We start from the raw sequence: 22,861 nt of genomic DNA on the forward strand, positions 1-22,861 counted from the left end.
GTGCACACCAATCAGCCATAACATTATAATCACTGGCAGTGAAGTGATTATGAAGTGATGAAGTGGTTATTATGGCATCTGTCATTTTTCCCTCAAGGTGGACGTGTCATAGATGCTGGGAAATTGACAAGAAGCTGTGAACCAGCGATAAGGTCAGTTAGTTGCTAAGTCTTTTGTGTTGATGGAATATAATAACTCACTCTAAACGTTAGACATCAATAAAATCCGTTTCAGTTACATCATCTTTGCAGCACACGCCAGAGTGACTTGATGTAACTCTAAACATTTAAAGCAAACTAGCCTGCATCCTCTGCATAGTTTACATAAACAAATAGAAATGTCAACCGCAGTGTTTAGGTTTGCCCTGTAAACCACCAGTAAATCAAGCACAGCATGTTTATGGTAAATGTGCGAAAAGCAATCTTTGAAAATCAGTCATAAAATACTGTATGTCTGATGTGGGAAGAAACTCTGGCCGGAGCTTTAAATTGCAGACCACGTTCACACTCGCTGCATCGTTATTGCGTTTTTATTTATTGCTTTTTCCCTCACATTTAAATTAAAAGTTCCAAGAATGTCCTCCGCTACTTTGCATCTCATCATTTCGACACTTCTAACCACTGGCTTTTGCAAGAAGCTTCGGTGTGTGCTCACAGCACTGCATCAAAGACACAAATGATGCCTTCCCATCTCAGGCCACTCTATGTAGTAACTATTAATGAGTTAGTTTGTAAAGTTAGTCAATGATGAGTACAGGTCAGAGAAATCCTCTTTGGAATAGGACAGATTGGAAAAAGCTATTACAACATTAAACATAGATTCACCATAGAATATATCAAATAAAAGTGCTCAAAGGTTCAACAAAACAAATGATGCATGGATAAAGGGTCTGTTTGATTATTGTTTAATGGGGCTAAATAATGGGTGCCCATTGAAATACCTCCTTCCACACAATGCTTCTCAGTTTCGAGACCTCAACGCACAACTGCTTGCTTTCAGAATAGCATGTGCATAATGACATTACATGGTCGTGTTAACAGAGAAAGAAGAATTGCTTCAACTTAACCAAACAAACCCATTAAATGAATGATAGACGTCGCGCCTTTGTGGCCCGATCAGCTGCGCGCCACCCAAACATCCTGCCACTCGGCTTTTGGCGCTTGCCACGCTCCTTCCCTCTAATCCTATTAAGACACAACAGCAATCATTGATGTAATCATGAGAACGGCGCAGGTTCAGATTGGACTACCATCCAGGCAGCAAACAGCAGCCGAGCCGCGTCTTTCTTCACTTATCGGCGCAAAAAACGCAGACGGAGACATCGGCGCAGAAGCGGACAGAAGCTGCAGAAGAGGAAGAAGCGTTTGATGTATAGGGCGACGGAGGAGGAAGAGGAGATAGGAGTTAACCCACTCAGGAGATTAGTGTCCACATGTCACTGCAGCAGACACACCGTGTGGCTTTTTGAAGCTCCGTCTCTGGAGGAGGCTTGGGTCATTACGCGCGGCCGTTAACTTCTTCTCCCTTCGTGCCTCACTCGTGTGGCTGCCTCTCCGGTGACTTGTCACAGTGGATGGTGAGACAGCAGTCCTCCGAGCAGTGCCTCAGGGCTGCAACCAAAATGCCAGGCGATGGATTCACCATCAAAAGTCGCATTAGGAACTTGCTGCGTTCTCCGTCGACCAAGATCAAGAAGAACAGTAAAGAGAATCTCACCACCAAGGTACGAGCTCACAACACAACTCTCTTTAGGAGAAGAGCCGCTGTCATATCTGAGCTGAACAATTGGGAATGCAAGTCGGTGTCGGCTTCGGGCTACTCTTGTATGTAGTGTAATAGAAATGTGCCGTAAATATTTTAGACTAATTACCGGAGACATATAGAAAGTGCAGAGGTGCAAGAGTATATCTGATTTATGTGTATTCGGTGATAAATAATTTACCAGCTCTTCATAGATCTGTTGTAAGCCATTGATTAGAAATCCATTTGCTTGGCTGGACTGTTTGAAAAACAATGTCGTACCAACTAGATTAAGCGAGTATAAATGGATTTCTAACTTTAATAACATGGCAAATACCTTTTCTTTCAACCCGACAACCCAAAAGTTGTTCTCGTGATTTATAGCAGATCCAGTTATTTCCTTGTGTTTGTGGTAATAAAAAATAAAGCATAGAAAGTGAATCTGATGCCTTTTTTTTATTTTTTATTTTTAAATCACATATGTTTTATTGTTTGTTATTGGCATGTGTGTTAGTAGGACACTGTAGACTCAGGTACATACTCCAGACCAATGAATGAACACCGACAGCTGTGTTATAATTCCCAAGACAGACAGAAGACAGACAGGAGGCAGGACTTGCCAAGCCAGCTGTCACATCCGCTTTTTGATTACTTCCTCAGTTAAACCTCATCCTAAACGTTCTCAGTTTTGTCCTTACAACAGAAAGACAAAATAATGAGATTACTGATCTGATATTGTTGTTTCAAGCTTGTTGTTTGAGATGTGAAATCAAAGAACATGCCTCATGCTGCTGGTCAGCGGCCAGAGAAATTGTGTGAGTTCTAGTGAGAAATGAATGTGATCGTGTGTCTGTGTCCTCAAAGGCAAAGAGGTAACATTTGACAACCTGAGTGGCTGACCCTTAGCTGCTGTCTTAATGAGTTGTAACCCCAAATCTGTATTAGTTGCATCACAGTTTATTCACCAGAGGGCTCAGCGTCAGCCAGCTTTTACCTATCCCCGTGATAAAATCCGCCAAACTAAAGCCATGCCTTGTGTCGGTACAGGTGACGTTGGACAAAGTGCTGGGAATCACCGCTACAGGAAACAGCGGACTGGCCTGTGACCCCCGATCTGGACTCGTGGCCTATCCTGCAGGGTGAGAAGAGAGAGACAGATTGTGCGCCATTATCTCAGCAGCTGACCCTTGACTTATCAGCACTGCCGGCTTCCTTATCATATCTGCCACATGCAGAGGTTTAGTGTGCAAATTTCTGTGTTTGTGTGTTATCTTTGCCTCATCTCACAGGAGGTGAGTAGGGGAGCTCAGTGAGCCTCCCCATCAGAGAAACTCTAAGGCTACTTATTATCCTGTCCTGAGGGAGTCTTTGACTCTTTCTGTGAAACACTGATGCAAAGAGTGTTGTGCAGTATTAATAATCCTGGGCAAATGTCAACACTAGTTGTGTGAGTTTGCTCGGTGTGGGATATAGCTTCTACAGTGGGGATGCTCTGGGCCTCAGAGCTGCATCACACCAGGGTGAAAGCTTAGGTTTAAAAACAAGCACGGTGCAAAGCTGCAACACAATCCGTGCACTTGAGCTGATTTAGAGTTGCTCTCAAATCTTGTGAAAAAGCTGTATTTAGAAGGTCGGCGGCTGAAGAAACAAGAGAGCAGAGCTGTTTACAGAATCGCTGCAGCATGTCGAGGAATGTGCGAGTGTGTGATTGTGTCTGCAAGATTTATACTTCCTTAACTGAGCGCTGTCTGGATATCCACCTGCTGTCTCAGTTTAAGTCTGTACAAGCCAATGTACTAGGAATGCAAGTTTGCTGGCACAGAACTAGAAAACACGTAGTCCAGTTCACAAGAGGGCTGTTTGTCTGGGTGCTGCCAGTGAACTGGGAGTAAAGCGGAAGTGTTATTAACAGGAAACGTTTTGGTCATATCAGGCCTATTTGAATACGGAAAAGAATAGCAGCATAAAGAAGAGGGGTTATGCAAAATATATAATCTAATGATACAAAGGAAGATTAAAGTTATGTTTATTATCTCTTTACAACACAGACTATTCTACTTCTGTATATTTTTTTAATGTTCCTTTTAAATACATTTTCTTCCTTGCCAATGGTTAGATTGATGCTCCTCTCATGGATATGATAACCTGAACACTACCACCAGCAGCCAGTTAGCTAAGCATAGCATAAGAGCCGGAAACAGCTAGCTAAGCTTGGTTAAAAAAATAACAAAATTCACATACCTCCGCCTCCAAAACTTATAAATTAACAGGATTTCGATTTAATTTTGTAATATTAAACCCTTTTTGCAAACTCTTGGCTAAGCTGTTTCCTCTTGTTTTGCTGTGTATGCTAGCTTAAGCTAACAGGCTGCAGCTTCAAATTAGCACACAGGTGATATTTATGTATAAATCATGGCTTGAAGGTGTAGTAGGTGTATGTTTCCAAGCATGCTAAACTATTCCTTTAAAATAATTCATACATTTACATTTTTGAACAATGTTCTCTTCTAACTTGCCTTCAACCCAATACATTTTCACCCCACAATATGTTCTTTAGGAACCTGCTTGCCATTTTCTGAATAACACAATTATCTCAAACTCAATTTTAATGAAAAAAACAACAACACAAAAAAACAATGTGTATATATATATCTTGTTTTTCTTAATTGACAAGGTCCCACAAACAATGTATTTATATCTCAGAAGCGTTCCATATCATTGGATTAAACATATTAAACATAGAATGACTGCAAGTCCCGAGATGAATATTACTCGCATTGACATGAAATCAAATTTGACGTTTTAGTGTTTTCATATGATATATCTTGAACTGTGCTGGCAAAATATTTTAAAATGTTGATGACTCATCTTGCACTAGTGGGCGTGCACTCATTTTGCATCCAATGAACTGGAAACTTCTCTGGAAACATGAATGCGGGGAAACAAATATAATTCCTCTAGCTCTTTGATGGAAATTTAAAGACTACGTTCGAACATAAATAAAACAAAAGTGCAGGGTTTCTTTTTAACTGCGTTTTCGTACGTCTAGCCATAAACATGAAAAATCTATTCGGATCAATGAAGATTAGTTGTGTTAAGCTTTCTATGTAGTTGCTATTAGAAGGAGCTTTTATGCATTCCTGTGTTACATCACAGTTTATAGTCTAGGTGTGTAATCTGTGAGCCGTACTATAAGCTATGCCACAGGTACCACCCGAAATGTGAGGTGAATAATTCATTTCAGTTTGAAATAGTTTTATTTTTACGAATTTATTTCTAACACCTTGACAAAAGTTGTAACTCTTACAGCATATATAATCTAATTGCAATGTTCTTAGACCTGTATAAAATGAAATATGTAAGCGGATTATTATATTTTTTTCCTTGTCCTCGTGCAGGTGCGTGGTGGTCTTGCTGAACCCGAGAAAGAGCAAGCAGCACCACATTATCAACACCTCGAGGTGAGCTGCACATGGATTCAGTCGCACAACATCAAACTGTCAAAACTGCCAGTGCACGGCTCATACTTAGCTTTTATCCTTTGTTTCTTGCACTTTCATAGAAAAACCATCACGGCTCTGTCCTTTTCCCCCGATGGCAAGTACTTGGTGACAGGAGAGGTGAGTGTCCTTGCTGACAGGTTTCTCATTCTTTTGCCTCTGCAGTTCACCTTAGTTAAATGGAAAGTCTATCTTCCTTTTTCTTTGGGTCTTGTCATCTTGTCTGTTCAAACTCACACCTACGTCTTTTGTCACACCAACGTATTCATCCTAGAATTTTGCTTGTGTCTTTATTACAACCGGATTAGTGTTTATTGTGATTAGGTTTACATGTTTATTGCAGTATTTAGAGCATTAGATCCTTCCAGACTGATGTTGTCCTCTGGTATAAGAAGGGGTTAGTATATTTAACTGACCGGGCTCACCGGGCTACAAAGTTTAATGCAGAAACCCAGTTATTTAATGGTGACTTTGGAGTCTCCATGTGTTTTTGTAGCCTCGTCTTTGAAATGGCGTGACTTTTGTCACGTCACAGTGTTTTCAATGAGCGTCTTGTCTCAGTTTTGTTGTAGTTACTCCGTGGAGCTCACCACAACACACTACCTTAATCCTCCCCAGCCAATCAAAGCCGATTAAAGACTACTCTGCGGCAGTAGTTGCTATGACAGCAGAGACCAAAGTTCAAAAGACCACAGAGAGTAGTTGTTCTTCTGCCATTTATAGGAGTACCAAATGCCATATTTTTAAAAACTCTCACCGTCAGTATGCTACAATTTAATGAAATGGGTTACAGGTCACAATAGATTTATAGTGAAACTTTAGATCTGAATATTTACATGTCTGTCCTCCAGGCCAGTGTTTCTATTACACTCTTAAAGCTGTTCTCTTTACCTGCTGTGTTCTCATAGCTGAGATCCCTGCTGCTCCTTCAGAGGATTCCCTGTAAACCTTTAAAGACGCAGGGTCAAAGACACTCCCCAGAGAATTATCTGATAGGAAATGTGCCGCACGTGGCCCCATTCATCAAAAACTGACTAATTTACATACAAGAGCGGGCTGGCAGCAGACATGCTGTCTTTGTTCTGTTTCTTTTGCGTGCAGCTCTCCCTTCAGCTGAACGTCGTCCATTTTCAGCCTCCTTCGTGCCACCCCTCCTCGCACCCATTAACTCTGACCGCTGAAAGGTCGTTCTGCCTTATTATAATAAGAGACTGCGCGAATAGCTCGCTGACCTTTTGATCCCTGGCAGGGAATAAAGCGAACAGGTCGAGGGACAAATAGCTGCATTAGAGAGGGCAGAGAGGATTATGTCTTAGAGAGCTGGATAGATCGGCCTGACTTCTGTCTATTGTATGCTTCCAGACCGGAGTCAATAATTGTATTGCACTATATACTCAGTAGATGTGGGAATGAATTGACCAATTGTTTCAATCCCTCTTTTCTTTTCGCCAGAGCGGTCACCTACCGGCAGTGAGACTATGGGACGTGGCAGAACGAAGGCAGGTGGCAGAGCTACAGAAGCACAAATACAGCGTCTCCTGCGTGGCCTTCTCCCCCAACAGCAAATACATAGTCAGCGTGGGAAACCAGCATGACATGATGGTTAACGTCTGGGCGTGGAAGGTCTGTCTCACTTTAAGGTTTTGTAAAACTTGCTGAAACTCACTTTCTTTTAGTGGCATGGGAACATTGTGTGCCGTGTTTGTCCTTCAAGCTGCTCTCAGTCCTTGTGCTATGCTCAGCTAACTCTCTGCTGGCCAGCTTCATTCTCTAATGTACAGCCACAGGAGTGGGCACAAGAGTGCCACGATAGAACATCACAGTACGTGTGTCTGAAATCAATATTTCACAGTTGTGAATATAAAATGTTCAGAAGAAGTTATAAAACTGGATGTGACAGTAAAATGGAAATGGCATCACTGTGAATGTAACAACATGCAGCAATGTCTTTGCAGGGATCTCTCAAAAATGAGTTGTGTTGTTGTTCTCTTGCAGAAAGATGTGGTAGTGGCTGCAAACAAGGTGTCCAGTAAGGTGACAGGTGTGTCTTTCTCTGAGGACAGCTCCTACTTTGTAACTGTCGGGAACAGGCACGTCAAGTTCTGGTACCTGGACCTCTGCAAGGCAAACAAGGTATAAAACAAGAAATGCTGTATTGTGTCCTTTATGAAGTTTGTTCCAGTCATTTTTCTGCCAAATGTGTTTTGACTCCGTGAAACATCGCCTTGGAATAATCCTACTAGCTATTTTCTGCGTTCCAGCTTCACTATTGCATGGCCAAGCGCACAATTTAAAAAATGGCATGCAACATTTAAACTTTTTACGGCTACACTCGTGTGCACAATTCAAGTAGTAAAGCGTTTTAACCACATGCGTGTGGTCGCCATCAGCTAACCCTCACCTCTGTGTGGTGTGTAGGCCCGTGCTCCTGTGCCTCTGCTGGGCCGCTCTGGGCTGCTGGGAGAGCTACGAAACAACTTCTTCTGTGATGTGGTCTGTGGGCAGGGGTCTAAATCCGACTCCACCTTCTGCGTTACCTCCTCCGGCCTGCTGTGCGAGTTTAACAGCAAGAGGATGCTGGACAAATGGGTGGACCTGCGGGTGAGTGACGGGTGCTTGGACTCGACTGCTTTTAATCCTGTGCATTCATCTGACCTCTGTCTAAAAGAGTAGGCGTCATTCGACATCATCTATGTGAGCTGACATGCGATGCTGCTCTGATTTGGATGAATCCATGTGTTCAGGCCCTGTACAGCACATTCATTTAGTCATTAGTGTAGGTTCGGGGAGCTGGACAGTCAGTAACGCTGTAGGTCACTGTCCAGCTGTGGTGTTTAATCAAGAGGTGACAATGAAGCTGCGTTGGTCCAGTTCATGCCTTCTGTCGGAGGATCAAAGAAGAATTAGCAGCAAGTACAGGATGTGTCTGGAAGGGTTCCAGTGAGGACGCTTTTATGTTCCTCTGTAACCTTTTGGCAGGACTCCTGTGGGTTTGCCTAAGCTGTGTTGCACGAGCCAATTTTCAGGCCTAAATGAAGATGAATGGAACTCATTTCATAGTTTTCTATTTGTTAGTGCAAGCCGTAGTTTCCCTAAGTTTGTCGCTTCATTATCTTTTGTGCTCCAGAGGGTTCGTCTGTAAATTACGGAGCTGTGTCTGTGCTTTCTAGACCGGCGTGGCTCAGTCCCTGTCCCTGTCTGAGGATACGATCTTCTGTGGCTGCGCCGATGGAACGGTGCGAGTCTTCAGCCCGGCTGACCTGCACTTCGTCTGCACACTGCCGCGGCCGCACCCCCTCGGCTCTGACGTCTCCGCCGTCACCGAGGCCAGGTGAAGGAGAGCTCAGGAGTAACACAGCCCTTCCTTGGCAGTGATCCACTGTGGGATCAAATGTGCTCTATTTATAAAGCACCCTTGTCTCAAACTGCACCTTTTCACGACCTAAATTTTGCCTAAATGCCTTTAAAAAAGATTGAGGTTAAAAGTGTAACCCTTTTTGTTATTCCGTGACCTTCTCCCTGCAGCCATCTATTTAACACCAAGGCGGACGCCCGTTACCCAGACGCCATTGCTGTTACATATGACCCCGTCAGTCGCTGGCTCAGCTGCGTCTATAATGACCACAGTCTGTTTGTGTGGGATGTGAGAGACCTACAAAGGGTGGGGAAGGTGCACTCTGCCCTCTTCCATGCTTCCTGTGTCTGGGACCTGGAGGTAAACATTTGGTAGAGGAAGTTACACCTGAAAAGTTAAGATAAAGATTATAAACCAGCAAGCTTACACAAATGCAAAGGTTGCCTTTGTTTTAGATTGGATGCTGGTCATTGATTAGGATACTGATTAGTGGGGTAGTGGGGAATTGATCTGTTCCAAACTGATCCATTATTGGGTCTTTTTACTGGAGGCAGTTCACCTCCCTACGATGCAAGACGCATTATTATTATTATTACATTCTCGTATTGCTCATTACACAGCCTAAGCTTTATATTGATATTATACTCATGTGCCTCAGAACTTGTTAGACGGTGTTAAAATGCTAATCATATACCCTATTAAGCAATAGATACTGGCTTGGGAGACCAGAATGTTCATTTCACAACACATGTAGAGGCCAAGTATTTGGTTTATTTATAATGCTAAGCCACAGCAGAAGATGTCGATCTACAGCATGTGTGTTTTATAAATCCATACTGTTTGGCATTATGTAATGGAAATTCCTTGAACCTCCTTCTGTTGCTCTTCCTCAGATGTTTCCAGACATTCCTGGAGGATCGGTTGCTGGCCTGTCGTCAGGCGCCTTCCTCACTTGTTCAGCCGATAACACAATAAGAATGTGGCGCACAGAGGACTGGACGCAAACTCGTGTTCATTCCCAGAATATTCTCAGCAGCGTGAGTTTGGCGTCAAACGCCATATTCCCCCATGTTGTGCGGAAGAGCGCAAATTGTCCCTATAATGTCTGTTATTTCTCTGTTCATAATTGCATTGCAGGATCTCTTGAATACGGTCTACATAGATGGAAGCACAAGTGCACTGCTGGATCCAGAGTCTATAACAAATGTGAATGCAGACAAGTCAGGGGATGGACAGACAGCGGAAAACAGGACAGGCATCAGGACCATCTGTGTCAGTCCAGATGGCAGACACCTTGCATCTGGGGACCGCAACGGGATGCTGAGGTAGGACGAGATGAGTCAAACTGAGAGTGTTGTTTGACCTAGGTGACCTCCACCCTAAAACTGTGAATTTAAATTCTTCAGGGTTTATGACCTCAGCAGTAGGGAGGAGATTCTGAAGGTGGACGCTCACGATGCTGAGATCCTCTGCCTTGAATACAGTAAACCAGAAACAGGTCAGCGGGCATGACTGTAATGATGACCCGTTTTAAGTGTATTTGGCGCATTTGCTTAATAATTAACTGCTCTCTTTGCTGTCAGGCCTGAAGCTGCTGGCTACAGCTAGCAGGGACCGCCTGATCCACGTCTTGGATGCGGACGATGACTACAGCCTGGTGCAGACGCTCGACGTGCACTCTTCATCCATAACAGCCGTACGCTTTGCTGGTAAGCCACTTGAGACACTATCAACATTTGAAGGCTAATCTTTTACTAATCCTTGCTTTCGTCTCCACTCAGTCCCACACAAAGTCCCCCTTTTATTTAGCTCACAGCACTCCTTGTTTAAATAATTGATGGCATGTGCAGTAAGGTGGAGTTTTGTTTGGTTGAGCAAAGCCTTTTCAGTTGCTCTTTGTTTTCTCTCTTTCATCGAACATATTTGCAACATTTACTGTCCCAGATTTTGACATCATTTGGGTTAAGTTACTTTAACCCATTACCTCTGGACTTTCTACCTCTTAAAATATTTGAGACAGTAGTTTAATAAGTAATAGCAGGACATCTGCACAGTCATTAACGTGTTTTTTAAAGTTAAAAAAAAGTCTGATTAAATCCTTTTTTTTTTTTAGCTAATGACAACAAAGTGAGGATGATCAGCTGTGGGGCGGACAAGAGCATCTATTTCCACACAGCGCATAAGGTAACATCTGAGCGAGATTCAGTCCATCAACGCTCACATTTTTTTGTTGTATAATATCCAATAAATAACTGTATAAACATCACCCAATATAAACTTAAATGAGAGCTACTCTATACATAGAAGTCAAGGCAGGAGACATTTGTAGTGCCTTCAAGTGGTCACACATGTGAGATCATGTACACACAATGCTTGGCGTTCGAGTAGTAACGTCAGGAAGAAAACACTGTTGCAAAGCAACTGTTTGCATCCAGACCCCACTGAGGCTAATGATTTAGCAAGCTAACGGCTAGGTCATTTAGTTGGTTCTTGCCTGGGACTGGTTTGGAGGCAGTTTGGAACTAGTTTGGCTGGTGCTTAGGTGGTGAAAAAACAAAGATCCGGTGCTAAGTCAGACAGTGGCTCAGAAAAAGCCCTGGAACCTGTTTGGTGAGAAAGGGGTGTAAGAAACGCAAAAGTTCAGTGAAAAATGAGGTCGTTGGGAATAGCAACTTTGTCCTTGGTCATACAGTATTCTAAAATTACCAAGAAAACTATATAGTACAACTGAATTACAGTGTAATATGTACATTCTCCCTTCACTTTCACCATTTCCGCAAATGTCCGCAGATGCCACAGCTCCATTTAAGAGGTTGTGAATACCAGATGGGGCGTTGTTCATCTGGAGTTTACTCTTGAACACAGTCAATGCAAAAGTTAATCTTCTGAATCGTGTCACGTTTTGGGAAGAATGTTGTGTTTGTGTAAGGCCAGCGTTAGCTTAACATAAAGACTGGAAACCCGGAAGCAGCTAGCCTGACTCCGTCTAAAAGTGCTATGTAGATGTTTGTAAAAGCATACACAACAACTTTAATATTAACCTGTTGATAGGTTGCGTTGTGTGTTGTTTTACATGCCAAATGCGCTCCCTAGCCAGATTATCTGCTTCTCCTCTACTTGTTAATATACATCAGACCGCTACATGCGCTAACTTTGGCTTAAAACATGTCTCTGCCCCCATTTGAGGGGAAACCCATGTCACATTGTTATACTAAGTCCTCTCTGCCTGCTGCTTGGTTAAGTCATATTCAGTCTCTCAGCATCAGCCTTGTGCAAAAACCCCACTCAATGGCCAGTTGTCCTAACCAGACATCTGTTGTTACCTTGTTAACCCTACCCTATTACATAAAGTTTACAGGAGGCTGGGATTTTTTAAAATACAGTTATTAGCTTTCTTTATTCTGCAAAGCTGATTAGTGCTCACAGGCTTGCAGTCACTGTTGTGCTATCGCAATATGTGCTGTGCCTGACAAACATCTGTGCTACTGTAATTATGATACATGCATTCATATTGAATGCCTGGATGTAAAAGTTATGTGTCGTATAAATTTAGCTTACATCGTGAAGTAAACTGAAAAGACCTCTTCTCCGCCTGTGTGTCTATAATTCCATCCCAGCTGCATCCAAAGACAAAAGGGTCAGCGTTTTTGGATTTATGGTTGGTGCAACACAGCAACTACATGGCAACCGTCTGCAAATTGTTATTGATTTAAACAGTTTTTTTTTTTTTTTTTTTGGTTCTTACACCGTGTATGGAACACACAGGATTGTTGAGAACCTTCTGTGGATGACGTATTGCCTGTCTGATGCTAACAGGTTGCTGTGTTCCACTATGTTTTTTAGCATACACACATGGCAACAAGTTCTTCTACTTTAGGATTATGGTGAAACCGCAGTTACTGTAAATCAAAAAGTATTTTCTAATCCACATTTATGTTAAGTCCTTCTGGCCATAAAATGCATAATGAGGGACTGATACTGCTTCATTGTGCCTCATTGCGCAACATAAAACCTAATAAGCATCTTGTTGTGAATACAGTTTTACAGCATGTAGCACAAAAGGAACATTTGTACAGCAATTGTATAACTACTATTTCATTCTTTCCTTTAGGATTGTTTCTGGGTCACTGGACCAGTTGTGGGTCCAGTCATAGTTGCATAAGTTGCAGCATTCTTCTGAAACTTAAGATACAATTCAGGCCACCGCTGTGATTCAGAACATTACGTTTTGTGGAGCAGAGTAAACAATGGCTTGTTAGACTGAAGTAGAACCTAATCTCAGCGACTAGACATTTATGGAGCGCCCATTTTGGAAAGTTATTGTGACGGATTTGTGCTCCCATAGAGGATAAATGAGCATTTTCAGTGCTGCTTTATGTCTTGATCGATGTTTCCAAGGGCTCTAAATGAACTGCTTTATTTTCTGACCATGTCAGAACAGATTTTATACGGCCTGAACCTCTAAAGAATTTGAACTTTGGGTCTTTGCCAAGAATATTAGTTCCGCATGCTTATAAAGAAGGCAGATACTTATATAGATACATATTTCTGTAACTTTAATGAAACAGTTTAATTTATAGGTCATATTTACACTTTAGAAAGTCATTCTTTGCGTCTTTCTGTTAGGGGGTTATCTGGTATGGCATGCTAAGAATTATGATAATATTTGTGTTTACAATTCAGACCTGACTGCGTTTCTTTCTGTTTCACAGACCGACAGAGGAGCAGAGTTCAGGCGTTCTCACCACACAGCGAGGAAGACCACGCTTTATGACATGTGCGTAGACGCCACCTCCAAGTATGCCGCCGTTGGCTGTCAGGACCGCAGCGTCAGGTGAGTGTCTTGGGCAGATGTTTCTGGGGCTCCGATCAGTTGGCAAGTTGGATCTAATCTTTAAAATTCTGGCAATTTATCTTCCACCTCACTGCAGGATTTTCAACATCAGCAGTGGCAAACAGAAAAGGTTCTACAAAGGATCATTGAGTGAAGACGGCAGTCTGCTCAGGGTAACTTTCCCTCCACGGTTCACGCTCCAGTAGCCATTTCCTCTGTCTCTATATGCGGTACTGTATATATATATATATATATATATACAGGTATATATAGCTCATGAACTATGGCACTCTTTTATATTTTGTCTGGCAGGTTCAGATCGATCCTTCGGGTCAATATGTGGCCACCAGCTGCTCCAGTAAAAACATCAGCATCTTCGACTTCTACACTGGGGAGTGTGTCGCAACGATGTTTGGACATTCTGGTAACTGAACACTTAACATCTTTTTTACTTTACTTATTTACCGGAGCCAAACTGTGATATGGATGTGGAAGCAAAGGAAGATAATATACCATATGCTTTATTTATTTTTATTTATTTATTTTTTTGACAGAAATCGTCACTGGGATGAAGTTTACCAACGACTGCAAGCATTTGATTTCTGTATCAGGGGACAGGTGAGAGAGACTCTTTTATGTGTGAAAATATTTAGAATAAAACCGTTAAGATTCAGTTCTCAGACAGTGAACAGTACCTGTTACATATTTAAATATCAGACAAATACAATTATAAAATATTCAAGTGAATTTAGTAGCTGCACTAGAAAAAAGTTAGGAGCAAGACCTGGGTGGGAGCAGCACCCGAATTGCAACTGAACTGAAACCATCTTCACCTCTGCAGCTGGAGGAAATGACTGTGGAAATATGTTTGCAGACAGTTTCCTCAATGGTCGCGCTGAAATGAAATCTTGAATATTTAATGCCTGAATGCTTTTATCTCCCAGCTGTATCTTTGTGTGGCGACTGGCTCCAGAGCTGACAATCACTATGCGAGAGCGGCTCTGGCAACTCCGACAGAACCCAAACACACCACCTCGCAGGACCCCCAGTCTCAGGTGACTGCCGACTGATTACATTCATTCCAGAAACCCAGCTCTGATGATAAAGAGTCCACACAGAGAAAACATATCTACGTGAAATGATATACTAGTGCTCACAGAATACTCTTCACCTTGACTGTATCGCCCGCGCTGCTCTAGGCGGGAGGTGCATAGCGCTCCTGCTCTCGGCGGTCTGTCCTCTGACAGTGACCGCGAGGAAGAGGAGGAAGATCAGGAGGAGGACAGAGTGGAGAGTGAGGAGACCAATGACCCAGAAGGAAGCATGACCAATACTTCTTCTGACAGCAGTCAAGGAGAGGAGGACACAGGTACTATATGATCATTAACCACGCGGGAATAAAAGCATCCAGTAGTGTTTCCTTTGAAGGAATTAGAAGAGTACCTGCCAAGTTTATTAGCATCTGCGCTGCTTCGCTGTCCCTAAATTCTACTATAACGTCTGCATGGCACACACTATGTTAATTATTTTACTCTTTTCTGCAACAGGAGGCTCAGACGAAGGGCAGGACTGGGATCTGAAAAAGGTAGGCATTTATAAGTGTGACATTCAACTGGATATTCATCGCATCGCATCACTTTTACTTTGATGTGTACTAAATATATGCTGCAAATGATTGCAGAATAAGCAGACGCCAAGGCATCTGCAAGAGGGTATTCCTTGCATATTGGTGCCATATGTTACCCAGATATGCACCAGGCCCTCCATATGATGGAAAAGAAAACATGCGCCCCGCATACACAATAAGGTTTTCCTTAGCCCCATCCCCAGTTCATCATTTTTCCTTCCTTGTATCACGTTTGATAGTCACCCAACCGTCAAGATTTGGACCTTTCCAAAGTCGCTCTTGTCCATTGTTCTGCCTGTAACACACTGAGGACAAAATGTTCACACGCTGCCTAATATATCCCACCCACTAACCAAGGGCAGTGATAACAAGTTGATCAGTGTTATAACCAAGTGGTCATTATGTTATGGCTGATGTATTCTTTATTCATCTCCCTTTTTCTTCCCAGCTTGGCGTAGTCAACCAGGTCATTCCCGACCCCTCTAAACGCCCCCGGAGGCGCTGGTCTCACCGTATGGGCTCGCTGGAGCTCATGGTTAAATCCATGTTGGACCTGAGGCAACTGGAGACCTTTTCTAATAAGAAAAACCCCAACGGCCCCTCTCACGACAGAGAGAGATGGAGCACGTCCAACCTCCAAGAGCCCACGGTACCCGGGATTATACGTCTGTGAAAGAGAAAGCGGCTCACATGGATCGTGCGTGTGTAAACGGCCTCTTTTTTTTTCTGCAACAGCAGTTGGACGAGAGATCCAGGGGGCATCAGGCCCTGTCGCACGCTGACTGGACGTCCTCCCACTCGTCCAAGGGCATCAAGGGGGCTGATGGAGCTGTGCTGTTCCCTGAGGAAAACGAGGACGAAGCCAGTCAACAGAGCAGGTACTGTAAAGTATAGCCCGGCCTAGTATGCACACTTTTACTGCCGAAGTTATTGCTGTGTCCGTGTTCCTCACTGCCTCCACATCTCTGTTTCTGTGCATCAGTGATTACATGGTGAAGGAGCAGCACTGCAGGAAGCAAGGTCGAGGGATCCGCAGTGGGAGCCAGGACAGCCGCAGCCCAGACAGTGCTTGTTCTCTGGGCTATGACAGCATGGAGTCCAGCCTGGATGGCGTCCTGGATGGTGAGGTCTCACTTTGGATTAAAAAAAATAAATAAAAAATGACAGAAAAGCAGTCTGGCAAATTTATAGACTGAGATTGACTCGATTTAATATTTTGTTAGAAACAAAAAAACTGCCACTTTTTGATGAAGACAAAAATCAGATTCAGGCATGAGTTAACTTATATGACAAGTAAAAACAAATACCTTAAAATGATTCAAAAGATTAGGAGCATTTACCAGTTTCAGAGGCTTCCCATGAGGGTTTTTCTTGCTGCAGCTTAATGCAAAAGTGATGCTAAAGAAAGGAAAGACTAATGTCAGAGGGATTTTACAGATATCAAAGGTATACCAGCGCACCCATTTCTGTATTTTTATCTGACATTTCTTCTTCAAGTAACACATATCTCCTCAAAGTGTGTCAGGCGCACGATTTAAAATCAAAAACTGGAATGTTCACAAAAGCCGCGGCATCTCTTCAGCATGCAGTAAAGCTGGTGCCCACCGAGAGGGATTTGAGTGCACGCTGAGTGCAAGATTTTTGATGGGAATATGCCAGATAATATTAGCGCGTGAGCCCCGGTGATCGGGCTGGTCATTTCTTTCTAAGTCAGGTGAGGGGTTTGAGAAAGGTTTTGTGTTTCTTCCTCTGACTTTCGCTTTTGCTTTCAGATTCTGCGGATGCGAGTCAGGCCAGCTCTGATGCAGAGAGTGAGGGGAAGGAGGACCAAGCGGCGGTGATGACGAGTATGGATGAGGCTCTGAGGACAGTGTCTGCTGATCACAGTGAAGAGGATTTCCTCAAGCAGAACTTTGAGATGCTGGCAGAGAGCTGCAGCACAGGTAGGACAGGAGAGATGCTACTCTAGAGCCTCCAGCTGTAAACCCAGTTTCCAGTCATGCTAAGCTAAGCTCATTTCTAACCAGATATAAAATCTTCTCATCTAACTCTCCGCAAGAAATAAACCTGTAAGTCAGTCTATGCTCGGAGGATTTTTGGATGGATTTTATTTCCCACAATATCTCACTATTTCTTTAAATGACCTCAGACTCCAGTGCAGACAGTATTGATTATCCTTTTAGTTTCACTTCCACTTTCTGGTTCTGCCTCCATTTTTTTTTCTTTTTTCTTTTTCTTGCCGTCAATCTACAGGTGAACAGAGCAGAGTCCCCCGGCTCAGTATGTCTTCACGCTTCCTGGCCAGAGGACATAATAATAACAGGTAAGGCTGACCTCTTGAGACCAGTGTGGACTCACAGCTATAATTACAAACCCATGTGGAGCCTCGCATGCTGCTCCGCTAAACCATCTGCGTACCTTGCTGATCTAGCCAAGTCCATCAGCTTAAGGTGGCACGGCTGATGCCTGGGAGGACTTTTTTATTTTTTCGCCCAGGAGTTGGGGCTTTATATATATATATTTTTTTATGCGCAGGGCCATTTAAATATGAAGGTTTTACGTATGGGGCAATGTGCTTGTTTGCTTTCTCGCTGTGAGTTAAAAGAGATGATTGATCCCACTTTAATGCCTGTATGCTAAATATAAAACTACATCAAGCAGCTCTGCACAAAGGTCACCAAATCCCCCTGCACCTCGAAAGCTGTCTGATTAATATGGTATATGTTGTGTAAGCAATACAAAAACTGTTTACAGTCTAGCTGCTAGGCTAAACAATGTCAATCAATTCCTTCACGTTCCTGTTCTTTACTTATCTGCTCCTCTACCGGTGCGGTGACTTCTCTCTGTTTAGAGCGGTGCCTTTGTTTGCCAAAGTGAATGGAAAGGAACAAAGCAGCCGTTCTCCAAGGCCTCCGGTGTCAAAAGTACGGCCCTTGATGGAAGACACTGAGAGCGGAAACACAGAAGATAAGACTCCCGAGTCTCTCGGCAGGGCAGAGGGTCCAAGGTAATAATAAGAATAAAGGTCGCTATAAAAGCGGCGCTGGGTTTGTTTTCAGGTTAGTGCTGCTTTCGCACATTCGCGCCGAGGAATGTTCAAAATGCATGAAAAGGCACTCAGGAGTTCAAAACATCTAAGACAAACAAGTCTGCTTACAATCAATATTTTCAAGAAGAAAGTGGAGCTGAACTCCAAAAACCTAGTGTAAAATAATCATTCTTATACAAACAAGTAATATTAATTCACCACGCCGTACTAAAGTAGAAAAAGAGATGTTGCTTATATTGATCTTACTGAATATGCTCTGCTGCTCTCTTTGCAGGCCTTCCGATAGAGACTGCCCTCTTATGCTACGACCCCTGAAGAAGAAGGCTGCCAGCCCCCACCTCTGGAGGATGCCCAACACTCCACCCAAAGCTCCAATGCTGCTGGACGCAACACTGTGCTTGCAGAAATCACACTCGGCCCATAATCTGGCCACGGACTGTACGTTCAATCATCGTTTAGTTCATATTTGCTGCCATATCTGTTAATCTGAATATGACTTTAGGCCAAACTGCATTGATTCCAATGTGTGATGCAGTGTCTTTAAATCTATCTTGCATTGCCAAGTCCACATATTCTTTTAAATATTACCAAATTACAAATCAGTGTTTTTTTTCCCCTGATGTGTCTGTAAGTAATAACTTTGAAGTAATCTAAATGAATTCCTAAAAATATTGCCTGCATAATTTAATGTACTTCTTTTTTAAGTCATTATGTCCTGTCTTTTTTCCAGCTCTTTACTCCCCTGCGCCCTCTAGTGACCGAAGGGAGTTGCGCAAGAGACCTCAGGAGCTCTTCCTGGATCATGACACTCCCAAACCTTCCTTGCATATTTCTTCACCTTCCACCCCGTCCCCACAGTCTCCCCTGCCATGGGACAGCCCCAAACTGAAGCATGTTCACTACATGAACCCCACTGCCAGCTCCATGGCCAAAATGTGCCGCTCCTCCTCTCTGGGAGATGTTATCCATCTGGGCTCTCCTCCGTCCTCCCCCCGCCTCCCTAAGGGCAGGATGTCATCTGAGGAGCTGGAGGTCGAGCCCCCCCTGCTCGCCTCATCTCCTGTAACCATTTTCCCGTCATCTGCCTCCTTACCATTGTCATCAAGCAGTCCCCTCCCAACACCCACTCATCCTACAGCTACGGTTTCACCAGCTCCCTTTACCCAGAATGCCCCGCCCTCTCGCATCCCGCTTCCTAAGCAGCCTCTGAGCCCCCGACGCAGCCTCTGCCTGGAGGTGAAGCCGAGCTTGAGTCTGTCTGCAGGCGCGTCGAGGGCTTCTACTCCTACAACAGACGCTGCGTGTGATGTTACACCTGCTCCGGGAATCAAACAAGGTTAGACAGCCAGTCAGCCGCACACTGTAGACGTGTCACCACCACCACAGAGCTACATGTGTTTTACTCTATTTTCGCCTTGTTATTTTCAGCTCGAGCCAGGCCTATGTCTCTAAGTTTAGACTCTTCTCTGCCCGTGAAGCAGAAAAGGGATTCGGTTTCTGAGAGGTACAATTTTACATCAACTTTTTACTAGATTTACAGTCACAAGCAGCTTTGAATGTTTCCTCACCAGAACTGAATTGGTTCCTCTAATCATTATTCAACTGCCTTACACACTGCACGAGACAGGTGCTTTGTTATTCGTTCTCAATTTGTTCATTTTGAATTTCCGGGTGAGTATTATTATCGTTACTGACGTACATTACTGATGTTTTTTTACCCCCCAGTGCCAAGGAGCCAGGTCAGGTGGCGTTGGCTAAAGGGTGCCCTCTGGTGCCTGAACAGACAGCGAGCCTCCACCCAGGTCTGGCCTCTCTGAACTCTTAAATCAGCCTCCCTGTCACTAATGCTGCCCCTCTCCATCACTGCATCCCTTCACATTCCTCCCATTTTACCTCCTGGCTTGTCAGTCAGCTGCTTGTTCGTCTCTGTGCCCCTCTGCTCTGCTGTGACGGCAAGGATGAGTCCGCACATGAAGGGACAGCAGAGGGTTTTGAATCCTGTTTGTTGTCCTTTCATTCTCTCTCTTTGGTGTCTTTGACATAAGACCTCTTAGTATCAGCCCTCTAGTATCACGCAGTATCAGATACATGCATTTTACTATGTAAAAGAAAGATTTTCGCCCTCATTAATGCTACATGGTTACAGTCTATTATTTATCGTCATGCTTTGACATGCAGTCCAGAGCTAAAGGAGGCGCCGCTGCAGACTGTTTTCCTCAATTCGCTCACTAGTGCAGTAAATAAATGTATCTAACAGATTTTAAAAGCTGTGGTGAATCCTTTCCGTCACACTTCTCTTCCCGCTGTTTCCCGGATAATAACCACCTCTCGAAGGCAATGCATTTTACTTCAGTTCAGAAAAAAAAAAAAAAAACACGGAAACTACGAATGCTGTTAAGTGCCATCTAGTCCACATTCATACTCACAACTATGTTTTGCTGGAGGATATAAACTGGGAAATTATTGTTGTTGTTTTTTTTCCCCTACAATTTCCTGGCTCACACTGTTGTGCAGCGTCCCTCTCATGTGTCTTTCTGTAGTTTTGTTTCTGAAGTTGTTTTTTTTCTCTCTCTCTCTGATGCTCTTCAACCTTCTGCTCTGTGTTTATTGCGCTCCTGCCCCCCTCTGTAACAGTTTGTGTGTGTTTATTGTGCTCCTGCGTGTGTGTGTGTGTGCGAGCGCGCGTAAATTTGACACATTTGACGCCGTGCTATTCTTGAAAGTTCTCTCTATCTCTCTCTGCAGATCACGCAATCACCTTGGAAACTTGCAGACAGGCCATCACAGACCTTCACAGCAGTCTGAGGAAAACAGTCCTCCTTTATACTACGGTCAGTGAACGTGCCTCTGTATGTATTTTGCGTACTGTTTCATCCACCATAAGGTTTGTCCTCAGGTGTCGTTTTATGTTACCGGCAGTCTGAAACACAAGGATATTTGAATTATCATAAAAACATATATCCCAATTTAAATGATCACAGATTCAATGACAACAAAATAGTAATTTCATTGACAAAGATCACGCTTTGAATTAATGCAAGGAACATTATAGGTAGCCAGGGCATCAGGGAAATGGATGAGAGGGGTGAAGGGGAATGTAGATGGATAATGGTCTTCAGACAAAGAGGAACTCAGAGAGTGAGACTCGGGGTGGGGACACATCTCAGGAACCTTTGACTTCTTGTCCCCCTGTTTCCTTTAATTTAAGATGAAAGAGGAAGAAAAAAAAAGAGAGGGACGGGGAGGCACAGATAATAGAATGACACGGGGCGTGGTTTTATTCTCGAACTTCAGCTTGACTAACTTCATTAGCTGCTGCCCTTTGAGAGTGTTTTTTATGTTGTATTAGTCCAGGATGCAGGCGCACGCAGCGAATGTAATCTGTAATTGGATGAACAGATGAAGGCTCAGGCAGAAAGCCTGGACGTCTCCGTCTCGCTTGCTTCCTGGACGACTGCCTCACCGAATGTGTTCACTGACAACAGGTGTTGCAGGGCGGCCAGCAGCCAGGTGAAGAGCAGCGGGAGATGAGGAGCATCCTGTCCGACGCCCTGCTCTCGGTGAAGGCCGAGCTGGACACGCTGCCTCCCCCGGCCCCGCGATGCGAAGGGCCCCAAGGGGACCAAGGGGGCGTAGGTGAGGGAGATAAGGCCCTGGCTCTGCTGGAGCAGTACGCCGAGCTGCTGCTGAAGTCTGTGGAGAGGAGACTAGATACCAAGACCTGAACACGTGGACCAGTGTTTGATAGGCCCGCATATCATATGCTAGGATCAGGTAGTCACAGCAGCACTGTGGATTGCACACTTATTATTTGCACAGAAGTCTTTTGGAACTTTATTCGTAGAATGAAAGCAGATGATATGTCAGTATGTTTATGTAAGATGAGTAAATGAACGTTGAGTACTATGCATTGATAAAAAAAAAAGAACTAGTGTACAAAAATAGGTTGCCTTATTTTCAAGTTGCCATGGCTCTTGTGTTTCTAAAAATCAAATGGTGTAATGAATCACAAAATGTTTCAAACACTACAGGGGCAAACATGATGTAGTGTCTTAATGGTTTTTCTCATTTCTCACTTCATGCTCCTGGGCATGTAAACGTTCTCAGTTGCTACGGTTTAATTAGTTGATTTCATTAGGATAATACATATTTTCTGGTTAACGTTCCCATTCTGGCCAATTTATAGCAAACAATGATGGCTGAGGAAGGTACTTCAAAAGGTTCATCCTTTAGGGAACAAATGGGAAAAAATTCCAATTATGCATATTTGGTTTTGTGAATTTTCTGTACAGCTGAAATCCATGATCTAAATTAACTCTTATTTGAAAATGTTTGGAAACAATAAATACATATATGCTGGGAACCATGAATATTCTTACCAGTTTGATAAGACTTCTCTAAACAAAAGATAGAAGAAATGGGGGGGAAGAGCACGTTCAAGTAGAAGGCTGCAGGAAGGGAAGCTCAGATTCGAGAACAAGATACAGAGGTATGAGGTTACAGATGACGTGTCAGCTGAACGACCTAGAAATATGCTAGTCACTGATGTATTCAGGCTTCCTCTGCCATCAGTGCAATTCATATTTTTGTTCAGACTTTGCTGTAAATGGAGCTGTAAATGGAGGTGTATGATAGTTATTTGTGCTGATTTTTATGTTCTGTTGAATTTTTCTATTTCTCTGAAAGAGATTTCATTTGCTTCTTTGTACAGTTTCAAGCTGTTGCACTGTTAAAAAATAAACAGTTCAAACGCTGG

The 22,861-nt window shown here is 43.4% G+C and overlaps 1 protein-coding gene across 1 annotated transcript; it reads left to right on the top strand.

Annotated features, from left to right (window-relative positions):
- Positions 1–931: 931 nt before the first annotated feature.
- LOC124998846 (mitogen-activated protein kinase-binding protein 1-like) lies at positions 932–22,860 on the top strand. The gene is made up of 33 exons (XM_047573441.1): positions 932–1,723; positions 2,788–2,879; positions 5,139–5,201; positions 5,303–5,360; positions 6,693–6,863; positions 7,236–7,373; positions 7,659–7,841; positions 8,411–8,571; positions 8,766–8,955; positions 9,489–9,632; positions 9,733–9,920; positions 10,002–10,093; positions 10,179–10,304; positions 10,709–10,779; positions 13,308–13,429; positions 13,527–13,602; positions 13,742–13,853; positions 13,984–14,047; positions 14,374–14,484; positions 14,629–14,798; positions 14,977–15,014; positions 15,505–15,705; positions 15,792–15,934; positions 16,039–16,178; positions 16,829–16,999; positions 17,310–17,379; positions 17,908–18,063; positions 18,380–18,543; positions 18,836–19,441; positions 19,534–19,609; positions 19,831–19,907; positions 20,851–20,936; positions 21,591–22,860. Exons 1-33 carry the CDS (start codon positions 1,574–1,576, stop codon positions 21,828–21,830), a joined length of 4,650 nt encoding a protein of 1,549 aa, XP_047429397.1. The 5' UTR covers positions 932–1,573; the 3' UTR covers positions 21,831–22,860.
- The last annotated feature ends 1 nt before the right edge of the window (position 22,861 follows it).

This window comes from Mugil cephalus, chromosome 21 (assembly GCF_022458985.1).
Source record: "Mugil cephalus isolate CIBA_MC_2020 chromosome 21, CIBA_Mcephalus_1.1, whole genome shotgun sequence".
Taxonomy (NCBI): domain Eukaryota; kingdom Metazoa; phylum Chordata; class Actinopteri; order Mugiliformes; family Mugilidae; genus Mugil; species Mugil cephalus.

Bases quoted from the DNA above. Each gene is read 5' to 3' on its own strand.
- LOC124998846 (XM_047573441.1), top strand. From the start codon at position 1,574: ATGGTGAGACAGCAGTCCTCCGAGCAGTGCCTCAGGGCTGCAACCAAA. The intron at 9,633-9,732 runs GTGAGTTTGGCG...ATTGCATTGCAG, and splicing joins CCCAGAATATTCTCAGCAGC to GATCTCTTGAATACGGTCTA. The intron at 10,094-10,178 runs GTCAGCGGGCAT...CTTTGCTGTCAG, and splicing joins ATACAGTAAACCAGAAACAG to GCCTGAAGCTGCTGGCTACA.